Here is a 14492-nt window from a genome sequence, read left to right as displayed (position 1 = left end):
GGTATTCTTTAAACAGAATATAGCCGGGCCATCCCTCGGCCCTCTGACCACCGTCCAGCCATCGAGTCCCAAATTGGTCACCAGTCGGGCCACCGGGGCCTGTCTCACCTTGATTCCTATGTCAACGGATGGAGCACAGAGACGACGGCGATGGCGACTCGAGGCGGAAGAGCGCGCAGGTGAGTGGTTCCACCTAACACCCACCTGGTTGGAAGATGGGATGGAGGATCATAGGCCATGAACCATACTTAGGTTAATAGCGGACCTTGTCGATCCTGACGGCCCACGCTGTGCCTTTTCGACCCATCCTTCGGCTGGGAACGTACAGTAGCATAACACGGCTCAACTCCCAAATCGTCCCGATGATGGAGATTTGCTCAGACCTGGAGCATGTTGCATAACCCTGCTTCTCGAGTTATTATCCGGGTGCCTGTTTTGTTGATTGCGTTGGCCGGGCAGTTTAATTAAGGCCTGGTATTTTGTATTATTTTATTGGTGTTGCGATGGCGATTCTTTGCCACTCTTCCTCGATCCTAGAATTCCGACAGTTGAAACTTGGGGGCCGTAGGATCAAAGTTCTTATGAAAAGCCAAAAAAAAAAAGAGACATTGGACGACAGCCCCTGACTGGTAGGTGGATGCATTCAACCATGACTGTGCCGCGTCTAAAAGCTCGGCGTGCCCTCGTGTTAGCAGCACCTGGTGGCACCTTCTCCAAGTTGAACTCTTCGACGGGCGCGTCTATCGCTACTTCGGTTTGGCGTCATAGAATTGCCCTTTGTGCATACAAGTACGAAGTATCATGTGTAAGGCGGGCCGGCGTGGCACCAAGCGTATGACCCGTCTGACCCGTCTGACCCGTCTGACGCGTCCGCTACATGCCGGTCTTGGGTCGCCCCCCAACGGTTACTGCCGCCGTTGCTACGCGCTACGCCGCCTTTTTGCTTACGTGCGTGTAAGTGCCGGACCTGCGCCGTTCCTCGTCGGCCGCACCCCGTATGATGAAATAGTTGGTCTTTTTCTCTGCTTGCCCTTGGTATCACAATTAAACCACGCCTGCCTACATAAGGTACTTAGGTATGCTTGGATCCGAACGAGTGGTTCGCCTCCTCAGAATCTACGAGATGTTGTGGGCGGGCGGCAACATACTGTCTCTGGGAATGATAGGAACGAGCCAAAGCTCAGCAATAGGGAGAAGACACGCGACAGTGATTGGTTGGAAATGACAACCAGCCAGCTCACAAGGTTCACGGGATGGAGTGGGACGCATGGCATGACAATACAAATCCGCTTAGACCGGCTAATAATGATTTCGACACCCAAGTCCTTGGTGACTTTTAAATCTAATATTCAACCCTTCCATTGCTTCGCAACGCAACCTGCCCTTGGTGACCAGCACTGGCAGATAACCCCCCCCCCCATTACAGTTCCTACACTCGTAGGGGAATTACAGCCTACTTCGCCCTCCCCTTACCCTTCGAAGAAGCCTCCTTACCCTTCCCAGCCCTCGCAGCCTTTGCAGCCTCAATCTTGTGAATATCGCTGATTTCTGCCGTAAAGGGTCAGCCTTTCTGGAATCTTTGAATTGCATGCAAAGGAGGTCAGGCCTTACTGGTTTCCTGGGTGTTGATCTCCCTGAGGGCCTGTTTTGCCGAGTTCATATTGTCTTGAGCCGCGATGAGGTGAGTTTTATGGATCGGCGTGTTGAAAGCGTCCGGGTACTTCTGCATGAAGCCGAGCCGAGCCGTCGTAGCGCTGATTCGAAAAGGGCCGGGGTCAGTACGAATCCGTCGACGGGGCCGGCCGAGATGGGTGGTACTTACTCAACCGCACGGTCGAGCCAGGCTCTGTCGTCTTCTAGGGCCTTGAGGCGAGCGGCTTCCTGCTCCGCTGCCGGCTTCTTGACGCTCGCCTTGGCGGCTTTCGTGGAGGCTTCGTGCTTGGCCTTGGCCTCCCCGAGCCGGTCGACCGCGTCCTTGTACGCCTTGTACTCCTTCTGCATCGCATCGGTCCAGGTCCGTTTCTGAAGATCGTTCGGGTCACGACGCTTCGAGATGTGGGACTGCGCCTTCCGCTCCTGCTGGAGCGAGGTGCCCAAGTCTCCGACCTCCTTGATCATCTCCTCGAAGGCGTCATCGAGCCCGGGCGTGAGCTTTGCGACGTAGGAATCCGCCGAGAAGGCGGACGCGTACGAACTGTCGGACACCTTGGAGGCGGCCGAGGTCTTGGAGGTGGCCGAGTTCTTGGAGCCGGCCGAGTTGTGTGATTTTGCCGAGTGGAAGGACTTGTTGGAGGCGGAGGAAGTGGGACGAGACATGATGAGGTAGGAGATTTGGGAGAGGATAATGTAATTATGTAAATGTTGTAGATGAGAGGGAAGGTGCTGGCTCGGCCTGCGTAGCTAGCTGCGGGTTGGCAAGATGAAGAAGATGGTTGATGAGATGGTTGAGTAGATGCTTGATGAGTTGATGGTTAATGGGTAGATAGGTGAGGCGATGACCCAAGATATATACCCCCCTCTGGACTCATCCGGAGACCCAGTCTCTCCAACCAACGTTTGATCTTGACAGCCACCCTAGGTCCACGGCCTCTTCGGTTACGACCTGTTTGACTGTGAATAGCAACCGGCCGGTGGCGGGCTTGATGAGGCACGTGGGAATGGTCTCGAAACCCTCAACGCCTCTCCAACGAAACATGGCACCGACTGGCGACCGATGCTGCCCCCATCGCGACGACGGTCGGAGCAGCCCGCGCTACTGCCGCAGCCCGATTCAGACCCGTCGGCGGCGGTTGAAGGATCACCTAAACTTTCAGGGATTTTGCCGTAATCGGGGTGGATACCGAGGATTGTGTTGTTTCCATATTGGGGACGAGGATTGGGGGTCCCGGGACCGTGGGTCCGTTGGCGGCCATCGTTGTGGTCACCGACAGGATGTTCCCGCCGCATTGCCGTTGACGAGGATCCCAACTACCTACCTTCCGTGGTGGCGGGTGTTGGTGGTGTGCGGCTCGGCCGTACCTGTAACCTCCCTCCTGCTTCGGCTACCGGTTAACTCGGGCTGGGAACGGGGGCACGTCTAGGGGCAGAGCTGCAGAGCTGCAGAGCTGCCCTGGGAGGAATCTGTGCCCCGTGCACGCCGCACGCCGCACGGCCCCCAAACTGGCCGCCACAGCACCCACCTAGCAGGTGCCCTCGCGGAATTCCTGCGACCTGAGGGAATTGGAACCATGGATCCATGGATGATTGGATGCACCCATACCTCCACAGTAACTCGGTACCTACCTGTAGGTAGCTCCTGCAGTTTACACAGCGACTGGCACCTACCTTCCATCCTACCTTAGGTACAGTGGTTTTTTCTCGATTCATTTTCAAGGACAGCGGTTGTTTGCGAGGTATTACCAGGCCCTATCTTATTTTTTCCGTCAGGTTGACTTTGGGTTGATCAACACAACACAATGCCGTCGCCGGAAGTCCACAGCAGCCATGTGGCCAATCCCTCTGTTGAGGTAAACATCCTGACTTTGAAAATGGAGGATGCCGGGGTTCAAGGACAACAACAACGACAGCAACAACAAGGTTCACCCTCCGGGCTCTCCCCGTTTGAGAGCCTGCCCGCCGAACTACGAGACAACATCCTCCTACACATGCCCGATCTGCCAACCCTGCGGTCGCTCGTCCGGGCCTCACCCACGATGCACGCGCAGTACAGAAGCAACCGCAACGCACTCCTCCGAGCCTGCCTGGCCCGCGAGCTGGACGGCTGTTTCGTCGACGCCTACGCCTGTCTGAAATCTCGCGCACGCGAGATGCGCCCTGTGCGCACCAACGAGAAGATCACCGACTTCCTCGCCGGATACCGCGCGTGGCTGTCGGGGCCGGGCCCACCTTCAGACATGAATTCACTCGACCCTAGTTCCTGTCGGTGGCTGGCCGCCTTCCATGTGTCCGTGATCAGGCCCCTCGGCCGCCGGTTTGCCGCCTGGGCCCTCGCGAACATGGCACGCGCGAGGGTGACGCCTGCAGGCGGCCGGGAAGCCGGAGAAGCCGAAGCCGAAGCCGAAGCAGTGCCAGACCCGCAGCCCACCCTGAGCAGGAGCGAGGAGATCCGCGTTTTCCGTACTCTTTACCGATACGAGATCTTCTGCCACCTATTCGGGCGGAATAAGTGCGGCCGTGATGACTCATTCACAGACGACGAGATCAATGAAATGTTCTTATGCCTGTTCGATCCCTGGGAGGCCGAAGCTATCGGCTGTATCGACCTGTTTATGCGTGATAAATATAAGGATATATTTGAAGAGGTTAAATGGGACCTGAGCGACGAAAATCCAAGATACCGGCAGCCAGATAGTGACGTTAACCCCTTGCATTCCTTTGATATAGATGGCCAGTGGGGCGGTAAGTAAAATACCCCTGGAGTTCTACACAAGAAGCAAGAAGGTTGACCAGACATTCTAACACGACGGTGGCAGACTTTATGGATGGTACCGTCTCCCGCGGCATTGAGATGTTGGCCAGAATTTTGGCAGTCGAGGGCCACCAGGCCCTCGTTGACAAGATGGAGCGTTGCCTGACGCACCACCACGAGCTTGATGCGCCTCTGAGGAAGGCTCTTTGGTCTGCGAACCAGCTTGTCCGTCGCGACGAGGCAACTTCAGTCAACGCCCGAGATGAGGCCGAACGCAGGAGGGACCCAATGGAGTTTGGGGGTGACGCCGTGCCGCCGGACGGGCCGCCTCTCGCGTGGGTGCTCTTATGGGGCGGAATCTACGCCAACATCTACGGGGGGCATACGCCTACCTCGCTCAGGAATTGGGGCTACGTCATCTGGGACGAGCGTCGGTGGACCGAGTTGGGCGTTAAGGATTTTGTGGTGAGACAGTGGGAGACAGAGCCAGGGCTGGCCAACGAGATTGAGGAGTTCTATGGGTGGCGTCCTGTTGGGTGTTAGCATAATTACGAGGAATGATATATCCCCCCTTCAACTAAACCGCCCGTCCGGAAAGAAGCTCTCCCAGGCAAACTCCTCCCCAAACCCGTCAAAGTCAAACCCCTGCATCGCCTCCATCCCCAACCCATCAAAACCCCCCTCATCCCCAGGCGACCCATCCAACACCGACCCTCCCCCAGTCTTTTCACTCACCCCCCCAACCCCAATACCACCACCACCACCACTCCCATCCACCCCATCCCCACCCCCCACCAAACCCGACGACGAAGAAGAAGAAGCACAAGGAAGTAAACACCCCTCCGAAAACCGCAGACTATCCCTCGCCGCCCTAGCCACCGCAACCGCAACCGCCACATCGTTTTCATCAACCCGGGATTCCACCGCGCGCACCTGCGCCAGCACCATGCGCAGGAACATGTGGATCTTGACGTTGGTCTCGCCGCGGCGGATGCGTGCTTCGGCAAGCGTGATGATGCGTTCGAGGACGTGGGTGAGGGTGGTGCGGGTGTGCGAGGTGAGGGGGAGGGAGCCGTCGCGGAGTTGGGTTTCGACGTCTTTGGGGGTGTTAATTATTAATATATAGGGTGGGGGATGGGGGGGTTAAGTTGGGATGGGTTGGTGGGTTGGGGATGGTTAAAGGGGAGGGGGCAAGGGTTGGTTAGGGGTTGGTTAAGGGTTGGTCAAGGGTTGGGTGGGGGATGGGCCGTGATGATGATGATGATGATGATGATGATGGGGCTTTAAGGGGGGGGTGAATGGATTTGGTGTGTTCGATTCTAAACGGGAAGAAGGAAGGAGGAAAAAAAGCACTCACGCGAAAGCAACTCTAGACTAATCGCCGACGTCGCGTACCGCAGCCCGTCCCGGAGCATGCCTCCCGCGATCGAGATCAGCTTGCCGAACCGGTCGTTGCCCTCCTCCGGCACGTGTGAGACCAGCGCCAGCGCGGCGTCGAGGCTGACCTTGAGCGAGTAGTGGAAGAGCGGGTTCGTGCGCGCCTGGTGGCTGAACGGTATGTGTAGCGGGATGAGGAAGCGCCGCGTGAGATAGTCGAGCAGGCTGCGGTGGAAAGCGTTGCTACTGCTGTCGCCACTGCTGTCGCCACTGCTGCCGCCGCTGCTGCTGGGTTCGGCCCTGTTGTTTGGTGCAAAGAGGGTGCTGTTGGCGCTGATGGATGCGGTCAGCTCCGCTGTAAGAGCAAGAGCGCGGTGGTAGGACCGGTCCGAGTTCAGGTTGTTAAGGAACTGCACGATGCCGAGGCGGGTTGGGAGCGAGGCGGAGAGGGCGAGCTGAAGCGAGGTCGAGGTGAATGTTTCTTTAGGGTGTGGCTGGAGCGTGGTAGTTGTCTCGCTAATCTCGTCGTCGTTGACGTTGGCCGGGAGTTCCGTGTCGAATTCTTCGAGCGAGAGGCGCGGTGGCATCCAAGCATCCAGGGAAGACTGGACAATCAAGTCCAGGATGGTTGCCCACAAGCGCCGGCGAAGCTCGGCCTGCAGCAACGACATGTCTGGGAGGTTTTTGGGGTCGCGGTGGAGGCCTATCTGCATAGCCCCGTGGAGGAGCGATCCCATCGACACCCACACCGTGTCCCCGCCGATGGAGAAGATCTGACGGGCTAGCACGGTTAGGCAGTGGATTTGTAGCGCCTTGACGTCAAGCCGGTCTTTTTCCAACGGCCCGGATAGCCAGGTCTCGGCAGCGTAGATCCACTGGTGCACTGACTCCGTGTTGCGATGGATGGCGGCTATGTCCCCGTGGTCATAGACGCTCGACCCTATCCCGATGACAAGAAGGATCCTATGGCGGGCGTCCTCGGAGACGCTTCCCGGATGGTCCCAGTATTTATGGTACTCCGCCCAAAAGGTGGGAGCGTGGAGGATTCGGTGTCTAGTATAGTTCGGTGTTAGCCTCTCACCCACCATTTACGGGCTGCCCTGGTTGAGTAGGTACATACGTGGACTCGAAGGAGGTAAAATAGAGCTCGGCCATCTTCGTCGCTACCCTCGAGCGAAGGCGGCGCGAGACAGGCGTAAGGAGATGGCAGACCCCTAGTCGGCCGGGCAACCTTGATGCTCTTCGCTCTGTTCTTACACCCCTGAAGGGCTTCGGCAGCCTGGGCGATCAGCGCCGCGGCGTCGGGGGTCTGGAACGCAGGGTTCTTGCTATTCTTGCCCACGATCTCGGCGTAGCAGGCCATGACGACGGCGAACTCGGTGGTGTCACCCACCCAGCGGGTGCGGCCCCAGTCCCGCGGCTTGTTCTGGAGGGGCTGCCAGTCCTGTGTTCCGGGCAGTTGTTGGCCCTCGACATGGAGGGGGCGTCGGTCCTTACTAGGCTCGGACAGCACATTGGAGGCAGGGATATCGCCGGTCCATTTCCGGGCTGCCACGGACTCTTCGAGCTTCGCTATCCGATTTATAAGGCCACAGAAGCTGGGATCCCGCTCCCTTTGATTCCGGTGCTGGCCATCTTGATTTGGCGATGGCAGTTCCACGTCTTGGGAGGTGGTGACTGGGACGAGAAACGAAGCATCTTGGGTCGCTGGAGTAGTCTCGACCGTCTGTCGACTCAGTACCCTTGAGAGTGGCGTCGGAAGAGAAATGCGGGTCGTCGGCGGCGGGCTTGCTGTTGCAGTCGTGCTTGTCGGCCGAGGACTTATGGAGCTTACGGGGCTGTCGCCGGTGTGGTCGCTTGGCTCATAGTAGGTAAAAGGTTTGTAGACACACTTTGTTTTTTGGCGAGTGCAATGTGCGCAGGGGTTGTTGTGGTCGCATCTGATTTTGCGGCGGCGGCATTCCTGACAGGAGAGAGCCGGCCTTCGACGGCGGCGGATCGGACTCATCATGGGAGATAGGGGCCGCGTGGCCCTTGTGGGATCCATCGAAGCAAGCTGCAAGTGGTGAGGCGGGCCCCGGGTGGTTACGTGGATGATGAGCAATAGGTTTAGGGGTATGGGTCTCCTCGGCGAATTCCCCGACTTCGTTGCCGACAAGATTACCTAGGTATGTTAATAAGTTTTCGGCATTTTTGATTCACTGTCGCGTTTCCATGAATGAGATTTACACGGTATGCTGTGAAACCCGAGTTGAATTCCCCGAGCCTCCTTATGTCCGCCATACCCCTGTCTCGGCCGAAACCAGGGGCGCCATCGGACTTAGGGTACTGTGTCAGTGTGTGATGCAAGCAACTGGTGTTAATGGAACCTCGACGCGTCGTGCTGTGACGACAGCGATCTCTCTTAATTTAAAACCGGAATCTCCGAGCGACTTCCGGGCTTCCCCTCCTTTATAATCTTCTCTCTCTTAAGTTTGTGTTTGTCTCGGATATGAGACCTCGAGTCCAGTCTCAAGTCCTTTCGATCTGTCATCTCCCTTAGACTCCCTATCCCAACCACCCTACCCTCCAAGCCAACACCATCAAGTTATCAACACCATGCCTCCGACTACCCTACGAGTTCTCATCAGCGGCGGTGGAATAGCCGGCAACGCCCTCGCCTTCTGGCTTGCCAAACAAGGCCACGACATCACCGTCGTGGAGCGGTTCCCCTCTCTGCGTGCCACCGGCCTACAGCTCGACCTACGCGGGTGTGGCATTGAGGTCCTCCGAAAGATGGGCCTCGACGATGCCTTCCGCGCCAAGGCAGCCCCGGAGCAAGGCATGCAGATGGTCGACAAGTCTGGCCGGCGCCGTGCCTACTTCCCGGCGAACAATGCCGGCAGCAAGCGGACCGGGAACCTGACCTCCGAGTACGAGATGATGCGGGGTGATATGTGCCGCCTCTTTTACGACGCCGCCATGGCAGCCAAGAGACCGCCGCAGTATGTCTACGGGACGACGATTGAGAGCCTCGAGCAAGCGAACGGCTCCGTTGATGTCCGCTTCGAAAACGGCCAGACCAACACGTTCGACCTCGTCGTCGGTGCCGATGGCCAATGGTCACGCACACGGAGAGTCATGCTCGGGACCAGCGCCGAAGATCATATGCAACGTATCCCGGGATTCCACATCGCCTACTTCACCATCCCTTTACCGATGCAAAAGGGGGAACAATTCCTTGCGACCACGTACATGGCCACTAAACGGCGCGCCATAATAACCAGGAGACACAGCCCGGACGAGATCCAAGCCATGCTGTCGTGCAAGACGGAGCCCGAGGGCCTCGATAAGGTGCCGAGGGGTGACGTCAAGCGGGAGAAGGAGGCCATGGCCGAGATTTTCAAGGGGGCGGGGTGGAAAACGGAAGACGTCATCAGGGGCATGTGGGAAGCCGATGACTTTTACTGCGAGCGAGTCGGTCTCGTGAAGCTGCCATCCTGGTCGTCCGGCCACGTCACCCTAGTTGGAGACGCCGCTTACTGTCCGTCGGTTATGTCAGGGATGGGCACCACCTCTGCCTTTGTGGGAGCATACATTCTGGCTGGCGAGATCGGGAAATACTCTGCTGGCAGCCTCGCCAGCGAGCCAGACGGTCTTGCCACGGCAGTCAAAAACTACGAAGAAAAGTTCCGGCCTTTCATGGAGAAGATACAGGAAGGGATCGCCGAGAAGGCTGACAGCCAGTGGGCTTTGTCTGGGTCGGCATTCAGCATCGGCTTGTTGAACTTCTTCATCGGAGTTGCATCCTTCCTCAAACTTAACATGTTCAGCGTCCGGGAGAGTGTTGAGGGGTGGAGTCTTCCAGAGTACGAGGAGTTGAAGTAGCGAACCGGTGTCTGCTCCTGGGGAGGTGGTTTTAATGTTGTGGCGGTTGTGCGAGTAGTGTAAAATAGTGTCTTGCCCCTCAATATCATCGTAATGGCCGGTTTATGCAAGCTGTGGGGTGTTCATGAGTTTTACCCCCGAGACGCATATCGGTTGAAGGTAATCGTGCTATCACTTTAACAAACGCTCTGATGTAGCGGTCGCTTATGCTCACATTTGCTATATATCACATGTGTGTGGTGGTATTTAGTCCAACACCGCGGCTCATATCCTTGATGGACAACACGATTATCCCCCGCCAACTTGTTTCTCCTTTCTCTTATTCGTCCTCAAGCCAGACGACCTCCTCCGCCTCCTCCCCATTTTATCCTTCGGACTCCCTGCTTCAGTTAGTATCAATACACCGACGGATAAGATAGTATCACCACAGCCAACTAGTCTCGCCCAATCGAAAGACGCCAAACAGGGAATAAGAGTAAAAAATAAGATGGATAAAGCTTACCCGTAACCTCCCCTCCAAAACGATGCGCCCTTCCCCCGCACCCACTACACGTCCTCCCCCCACAAAGCGGACACACCAGGGCCGCGACCCGGCCCCGCCCAACCCCCTTCCCTTTCTCCTGCCCCTGACTCTCCATCCCCTGACTCTCCGTCCCCTGACTCTCCGTCCCCTGACTCTCCGTCCCCTGACTCTCCATCCCCTGACTCTCCGTCCCCTGACTCTCCGTCCCCTCCATCCCTTCCACCCCTTCCACCCCTTCCATCTTTTCCACCCCAACAGCCCCTCCTCCTCCCCTACACCCAACTTCCGGAACACCCACCCCCATCCCCAAAAACATGCCGCACCCCTCCCGGTCGTGACAGTACAAGCGGCGCTCCGGCGGCGTGTGCATCTCGCGCAGCTTGTGGCGGTAGGCGAGGAACTCGGGCGCGGTGGCCACGGCGCCGAGGGTGGGGAGCGGGAGGGGGGTGGCGCAGGGTGAGGTTGAGTTTGAATTTGAGTTTGAGTTTGGGCTTCGGTTAGGGGTATTGGGAGGGGAGGTCCGGGTCGGGCAGCGCGCTGGAGTGAAGGGGTCCCTTGAGAGCGAGGTGAGGAGGGCGGTGCGCAGGCAGCGGTGGCAGAGGGCGTGGCCGCATTGTGCGGGCGGGGAGCGGGGTTGTGGTTTGCGCCGTTGAGGGCTCTGCTGGAGGCGGGAGATGCGGCGGTGGCAGTGGGAGCAGGGTGTGCTGGGGGGACTGTGGGTCGATTGGCTGAATGAGAATGAGGAGCCTGGTGTTGGCGTGCCGAGAAGGGTTGGGGATAGTGTTGGGCTTCGTGGATCCGGGGATGTTGGCGGTGAGGCTGGTCTCGGGCGGGTGAGTTCTGAAGCTTCTGGTTGTTTTGAGTCCCCAGATGGTGGTGGTGTGAGAGGCTCGTATGCTGTCGGCAGATTCATGCTGGGTGTTGAGGTACTTGGGCGAAACTCCTTCACTGGAGTCGGCTCTGGTGTAGGCGGCAGAGCATTCGCTTGTGCTGAGCCCTTGAGGCCCCGCGAGGCTGGGCGGGATACGTCGTTTCCCATGCTTGCACAGTAAATCATACAAGATAGTCCAAGATGTTGGAACAAGTTGGTTCTCTTTGAAACTCAAAACCAAAAGAGAGCAAGAATCTCGGAGGAGAAGACGTTGTAAAGTCAAGACGTGTTTATTGTCGCGTGATGCCTTACTACTACGAGTAGAAATAGTAGCACCCCCTGAAACCTGACGTCTGGTCTTCTTGGACGATGACTCTACATCGACTTGTAAGCTCCGCATTGGAACAGCACATATTCGGTGGCAAATCTTTCATGGTTCCACAAGGCAATTGACGCCCGACATTGTGTGGCGGCGTGTAAGTGGTCGCCTTGAATTCAGGGGTTCAGGGGTTGCGATTGGTCACCGGTTCAAGACTCCAAGGTCTTTTTTGAGAACTTTCGAATGAGAACTACACGTGATTTCAGGAAGAACTCGGAATGAATTCCAGGATGATGAGCATTCAAGTCTTGATCCTAGCAGAGTATCAGGGAGTCGGATCCTGGCCGAGCCAAGACATGCATTGCTCCCAATATTCGGCCTGTTGGTGTGGGTTGGTGGTCATCAAGGTTCTCAACCCCCACGCACTCCATCCAGCCTCTCATCTTTTCAGCTTCTGCAGCTCACTCTTTTCGTAGTTACATTCCAGTCTCGTGCCAGTCTCGTGCCAGTCTCGTGCCAGTCTCGTGCCAGTCCCCGCGCTCGGAAGGAGAGCTGCAACCATTCAACCAGCCGGCGCCGCGCCACCCACTAAACTCGGATATTAACCATGAGATCATCAGCCTGGACTGCCGCCGCTCTCTGCTGGCTCTCGGCCGGACGTGTTTTGTGCGATGAAGTAGATGCACAATCACATTCGGGGCTTGTTGGTGTTGACGCATCTGATGTGAGCTTTTCGAGATGCAGAAAAAGTACCACGGTCCCCGCTGACATCAAGCAGCCGCAGTATCTCGTTTACGAAGTTCACGACGTCGAGGTTGTGCTAGCCGAGAATGAAAGTCTGTCGAAAAGGCTAGACACGAAGCGGCACCTAGAAGAGAAGGAGAAGCTGCTTAAGAGACTAAGCAAAAGCCACGGCACCTGGAACGAGCACCATGCGCGCCATCGCCTTCTCGAGGCCCTCCGCGGTTTCTCCGCCTATGCTGATACCCAGCAAGCGGAACTCACCCGGTTGAAGGGGCTGTACAGCCACGTTCCCAAAAAGCAGAAATCGGTTTGTTTGCTCACGCCTTGAAGCAAAGTTCGGGTAGAGACTTGCTAACTCGACACAAGCTGCTCGAACGGACGGTCAAGTATAGCCAAAAGTTCAACGACGTTTCCGAGCTGCTCAAAAAGAACCAGCAACTGTGCGACGACATTGTGCGGAACGCCATGGAGTTCTACGGAGTCAGCCAACAGGAGCTGGACAAACACGTCAAGGCCATGAAAAAGGTCAGCCGGCCCGCCGAAAGAGTCAGCGTCTCGCAGGCACTGAAGCACTTTGTCCGGGACTGGGCCGCATCCGGCGCCCACGAACGAGATGCGGCGTTTCCGTGCATCTTGCAGGCGTTAAAAGACCAATTTCCCGACGCGGGGGAGAAAGAAGTGAAGATCCTCCTCCCCGGCGCCGGCCTAGGACGGCTCGGTCACGAAGTGGCTCAACTACCAGGTACGAACCCAACCACCAACCACCCCCCATCCCATCTCACGGAACCTCCCCCCTAACCACCCCCCGCCGTCCCAGGCTTCCAAGTAACCAACAACGAATGGTCCGCCTACCAAAACATCGCCTACCGCTTCCTCACCCAGCCCACCTCCCAATCCCAGCCCCACCGCCCCAACACCACCACCCTGCACCCCTTCATCGACAGCTGGTCCCACCACCGCAGCACCGCCTCCATGCTCCGCAGCATCCCCATCCCCGACATCCCCATCCACCCAACCGACGTCCTGCTCGTCGAAGGCGATTTCACCACGGCCTTCCCCGCCTCCGACCACCACACGTCGGGCGGCTACGACGCGCTGACGACGCACTTCTTCATCGACACGGCGCGCAACCTGGCCGCCTACCTCGAGACCATCGCGCGGCTGGTGCGGCCCGGCGGGGTGTGGGTGAATTTCGGGCCGCTGCTGTACGGGTCGGCGCCGTTCGTGCAGCTGGCGCTGGACGAGGTGGTGGCGCTGGCGGAGGCGGTGGGGTTTGAGTTTTTGGAGGTTCCTGTTTCGGTGGGTGGTGGGGAGGGGGGTGAAGGGGATGGGGGTGCGGGTTGGGGGAAGTGTAAGGCGGAAGAGGGGGTGGTGCCGGGGAAGAGGGTTTATGGCGTCGAGGCGGTGTATGGGTTTGATGAGCGGGCGTTGACGCGGAATGCGTATGAGGCGGTGTTTTGGGTGGCGAGGAAGTTGTAGGTTGGGGTTGTGCTGCTGTTTTACTTGGGGTGTACACTACAGCTGCAATAGTGCCTTGGGGATTGGATTTTCACACTTGTTGCTGTATGAGAGACTGCTGTATGAGAGGCATGCGGAAGGCTGGGAAATCGAGATAAAAGTGTATACATGTGGCTTCACTGCGAACTCGTTGCGTTGGAAACTTGGTATTGTGCACTTTGACTTTTTATTGTTGTGAAACTAGGTGATAATAACCCCCCCTCATGCCCTCCAAACAAGTAGATCCCCGAGCCCTGTGTTGAACTAGCCTCGACTGGGGCCTAGATATCCCGAAGGCACGGAAGGTGGGGGCTAAAGCGAGACCCAGCTGGGGATTGTCAACCATGAGTGTCTACTTAGGGCTATTTCTGCGGCATTCCAAGACTCACATGGTTCTTGTGAAGGCGTCGTTAACATCACTTGGCGAAGTGAGCAACGCAGTGGTAGCCCTCGCTGCCAGCAGGGCACGTGAAGTCTCCGTGGTCTTCGTGGCAGGGGGGGTCGCCGATGGCGTCCCCGAGGTTCAGCCACGACTCACAGCAGAACCCGCACACGGCCGGTTCGCTGCAGGGCCACCCGTTGGCAGCAATGGTGTCGCGGACGGCCTGGCACTCGTCCTGGCGCGGCGCGAGCGCTCTTCTAGCGGGGGAGGCGGCAGCCACGGCGGCGAGCGTGGCCGTGATGAGGAAAGTGAACGAGACCATGTTGGCTGAATCGGGCAACGGTTGGAACTTTGGGACTTTGGGAACAGGGGGTTGGTTGGTTGAATTGCTATGTTGGTTCTGGAAGTTGGTTCTGCAGAATACAAGATCAAGACATACCTCTTCTGGCGAGACTTTCCTCCTATTTATACTTGAGAACAAGCTGCTATCACGTCCCGTAACCG

At 57.5% G+C, this 14492-nt stretch overlaps 7 protein-coding genes across 7 annotated transcripts; 3 read left to right on the top strand and 4 right to left on the bottom strand.

Annotated features, from left to right (window-relative positions):
- Positions 1–1273: 1273 nt before the first annotated feature.
- B0H64DRAFT_86206 (uncharacterized protein) lies at positions 1274–2479 on the bottom strand. Its single transcript, XM_062808897.1, has 3 exons — positions 1823–2479; positions 1612–1754; positions 1274–1548 (listed from the first exon to the last, which is right to left on the bottom strand). Exons 1-3 carry the CDS (start codon positions 2314–2316, stop codon positions 1454–1456), a joined length of 732 nt encoding a protein of 243 aa, XP_062662472.1. The 5' UTR covers positions 2317–2479; the 3' UTR covers positions 1274–1453.
- Positions 2480–3246: 767 nt separating this feature from the next.
- On the top strand, positions 3247–5140 carry B0H64DRAFT_386718 (uncharacterized protein). The gene is made up of 3 exons (XM_062803161.1): positions 3247–3341; positions 3534–4398; positions 4473–5140. Exons 2-3 carry the CDS (start codon positions 3645–3647, stop codon positions 4949–4951), a joined length of 1233 nt encoding a protein of 410 aa, XP_062662471.1. The 5' UTR covers positions 3247–3341; positions 3534–3644; the 3' UTR covers positions 4952–5140.
- B0H64DRAFT_454636 (uncharacterized protein) lies at positions 4982–7969 on the bottom strand (the record flags this gene model as incomplete). Its single annotated transcript, XM_062807279.1, has 4 exons — positions 6906–7969; positions 5766–6861; positions 5245–5505; positions 4982–5121 (listed from the first exon to the last, which is right to left on the bottom strand). The coding sequence occupies exons 1-4, from the start codon at positions 7830–7832 to the stop codon at positions 4982–4984; spliced, it is 2424 nt and encodes an 807-aa protein (XP_062662470.1). The 5' UTR covers positions 7833–7969.
- Positions 7970–8104: 135 nt separating this feature from the next.
- Positions 8105–9793, top strand: B0H64DRAFT_336503 (uncharacterized protein). Its single transcript, XM_062801148.1, has one exon. The coding sequence runs from the start codon at positions 8384–8386 to the stop codon at positions 9650–9652; it is 1269 nt and encodes a 422-aa protein (XP_062662469.1). The 5' UTR covers positions 8105–8383; the 3' UTR covers positions 9653–9793.
- A 12-nt stretch (positions 9794–9805) lies between these two features.
- Positions 9806–11621, bottom strand: B0H64DRAFT_386714 (uncharacterized protein). The gene is made up of 2 exons (XM_062803160.1): positions 10155–11621; positions 9806–10032 (listed from the first exon to the last, which is right to left on the bottom strand). The coding sequence occupies exons 1-2, from the start codon at positions 11230–11232 to the stop codon at positions 9941–9943; spliced, it is 1170 nt and encodes a 389-aa protein (XP_062662468.1). The 5' UTR covers positions 11233–11621; the 3' UTR covers positions 9806–9940.
- Positions 11622–11848: 227 nt separating this feature from the next.
- Positions 11849–13769, top strand: B0H64DRAFT_386710 (N2227-like protein-domain-containing protein). Its single transcript, XM_062803159.1, has 4 exons — positions 11849–12089; positions 12144–12416; positions 12476–12851; positions 12927–13769. The coding sequence occupies exons 1-4, from the start codon at positions 11973–11975 to the stop codon at positions 13586–13588; spliced, it is 1428 nt and encodes a 475-aa protein (XP_062662467.1). The 5' UTR covers positions 11849–11972; the 3' UTR covers positions 13589–13769.
- Positions 13770–13991: 222 nt separating this feature from the next.
- Positions 13992–14310, bottom strand: B0H64DRAFT_439372 (uncharacterized protein; the record flags this gene model as incomplete). Its single annotated transcript, XM_062806423.1, has 2 exons — positions 13992–14025; positions 14075–14310. 2 exons carry the CDS (start codon positions 14308–14310, stop codon positions 13992–13994), a joined length of 270 nt encoding a protein of 89 aa, XP_062662466.1.
- Positions 14311–14492: the final 182 nt, after the last annotated feature.

This window comes from Chaetomium fimeti, assembly GCF_033439085.1.
Source record: "Chaetomium fimeti strain CBS 168.71 chromosome Unknown B0H64scaffold_2, whole genome shotgun sequence".
Classification (NCBI taxonomy): Eukaryota; Fungi; Ascomycota; class Sordariomycetes; order Sordariales; family Chaetomiaceae; genus Chaetomium; species Chaetomium fimeti.
This window is presented reverse-complemented; position numbering and strand designations above follow the sequence as displayed.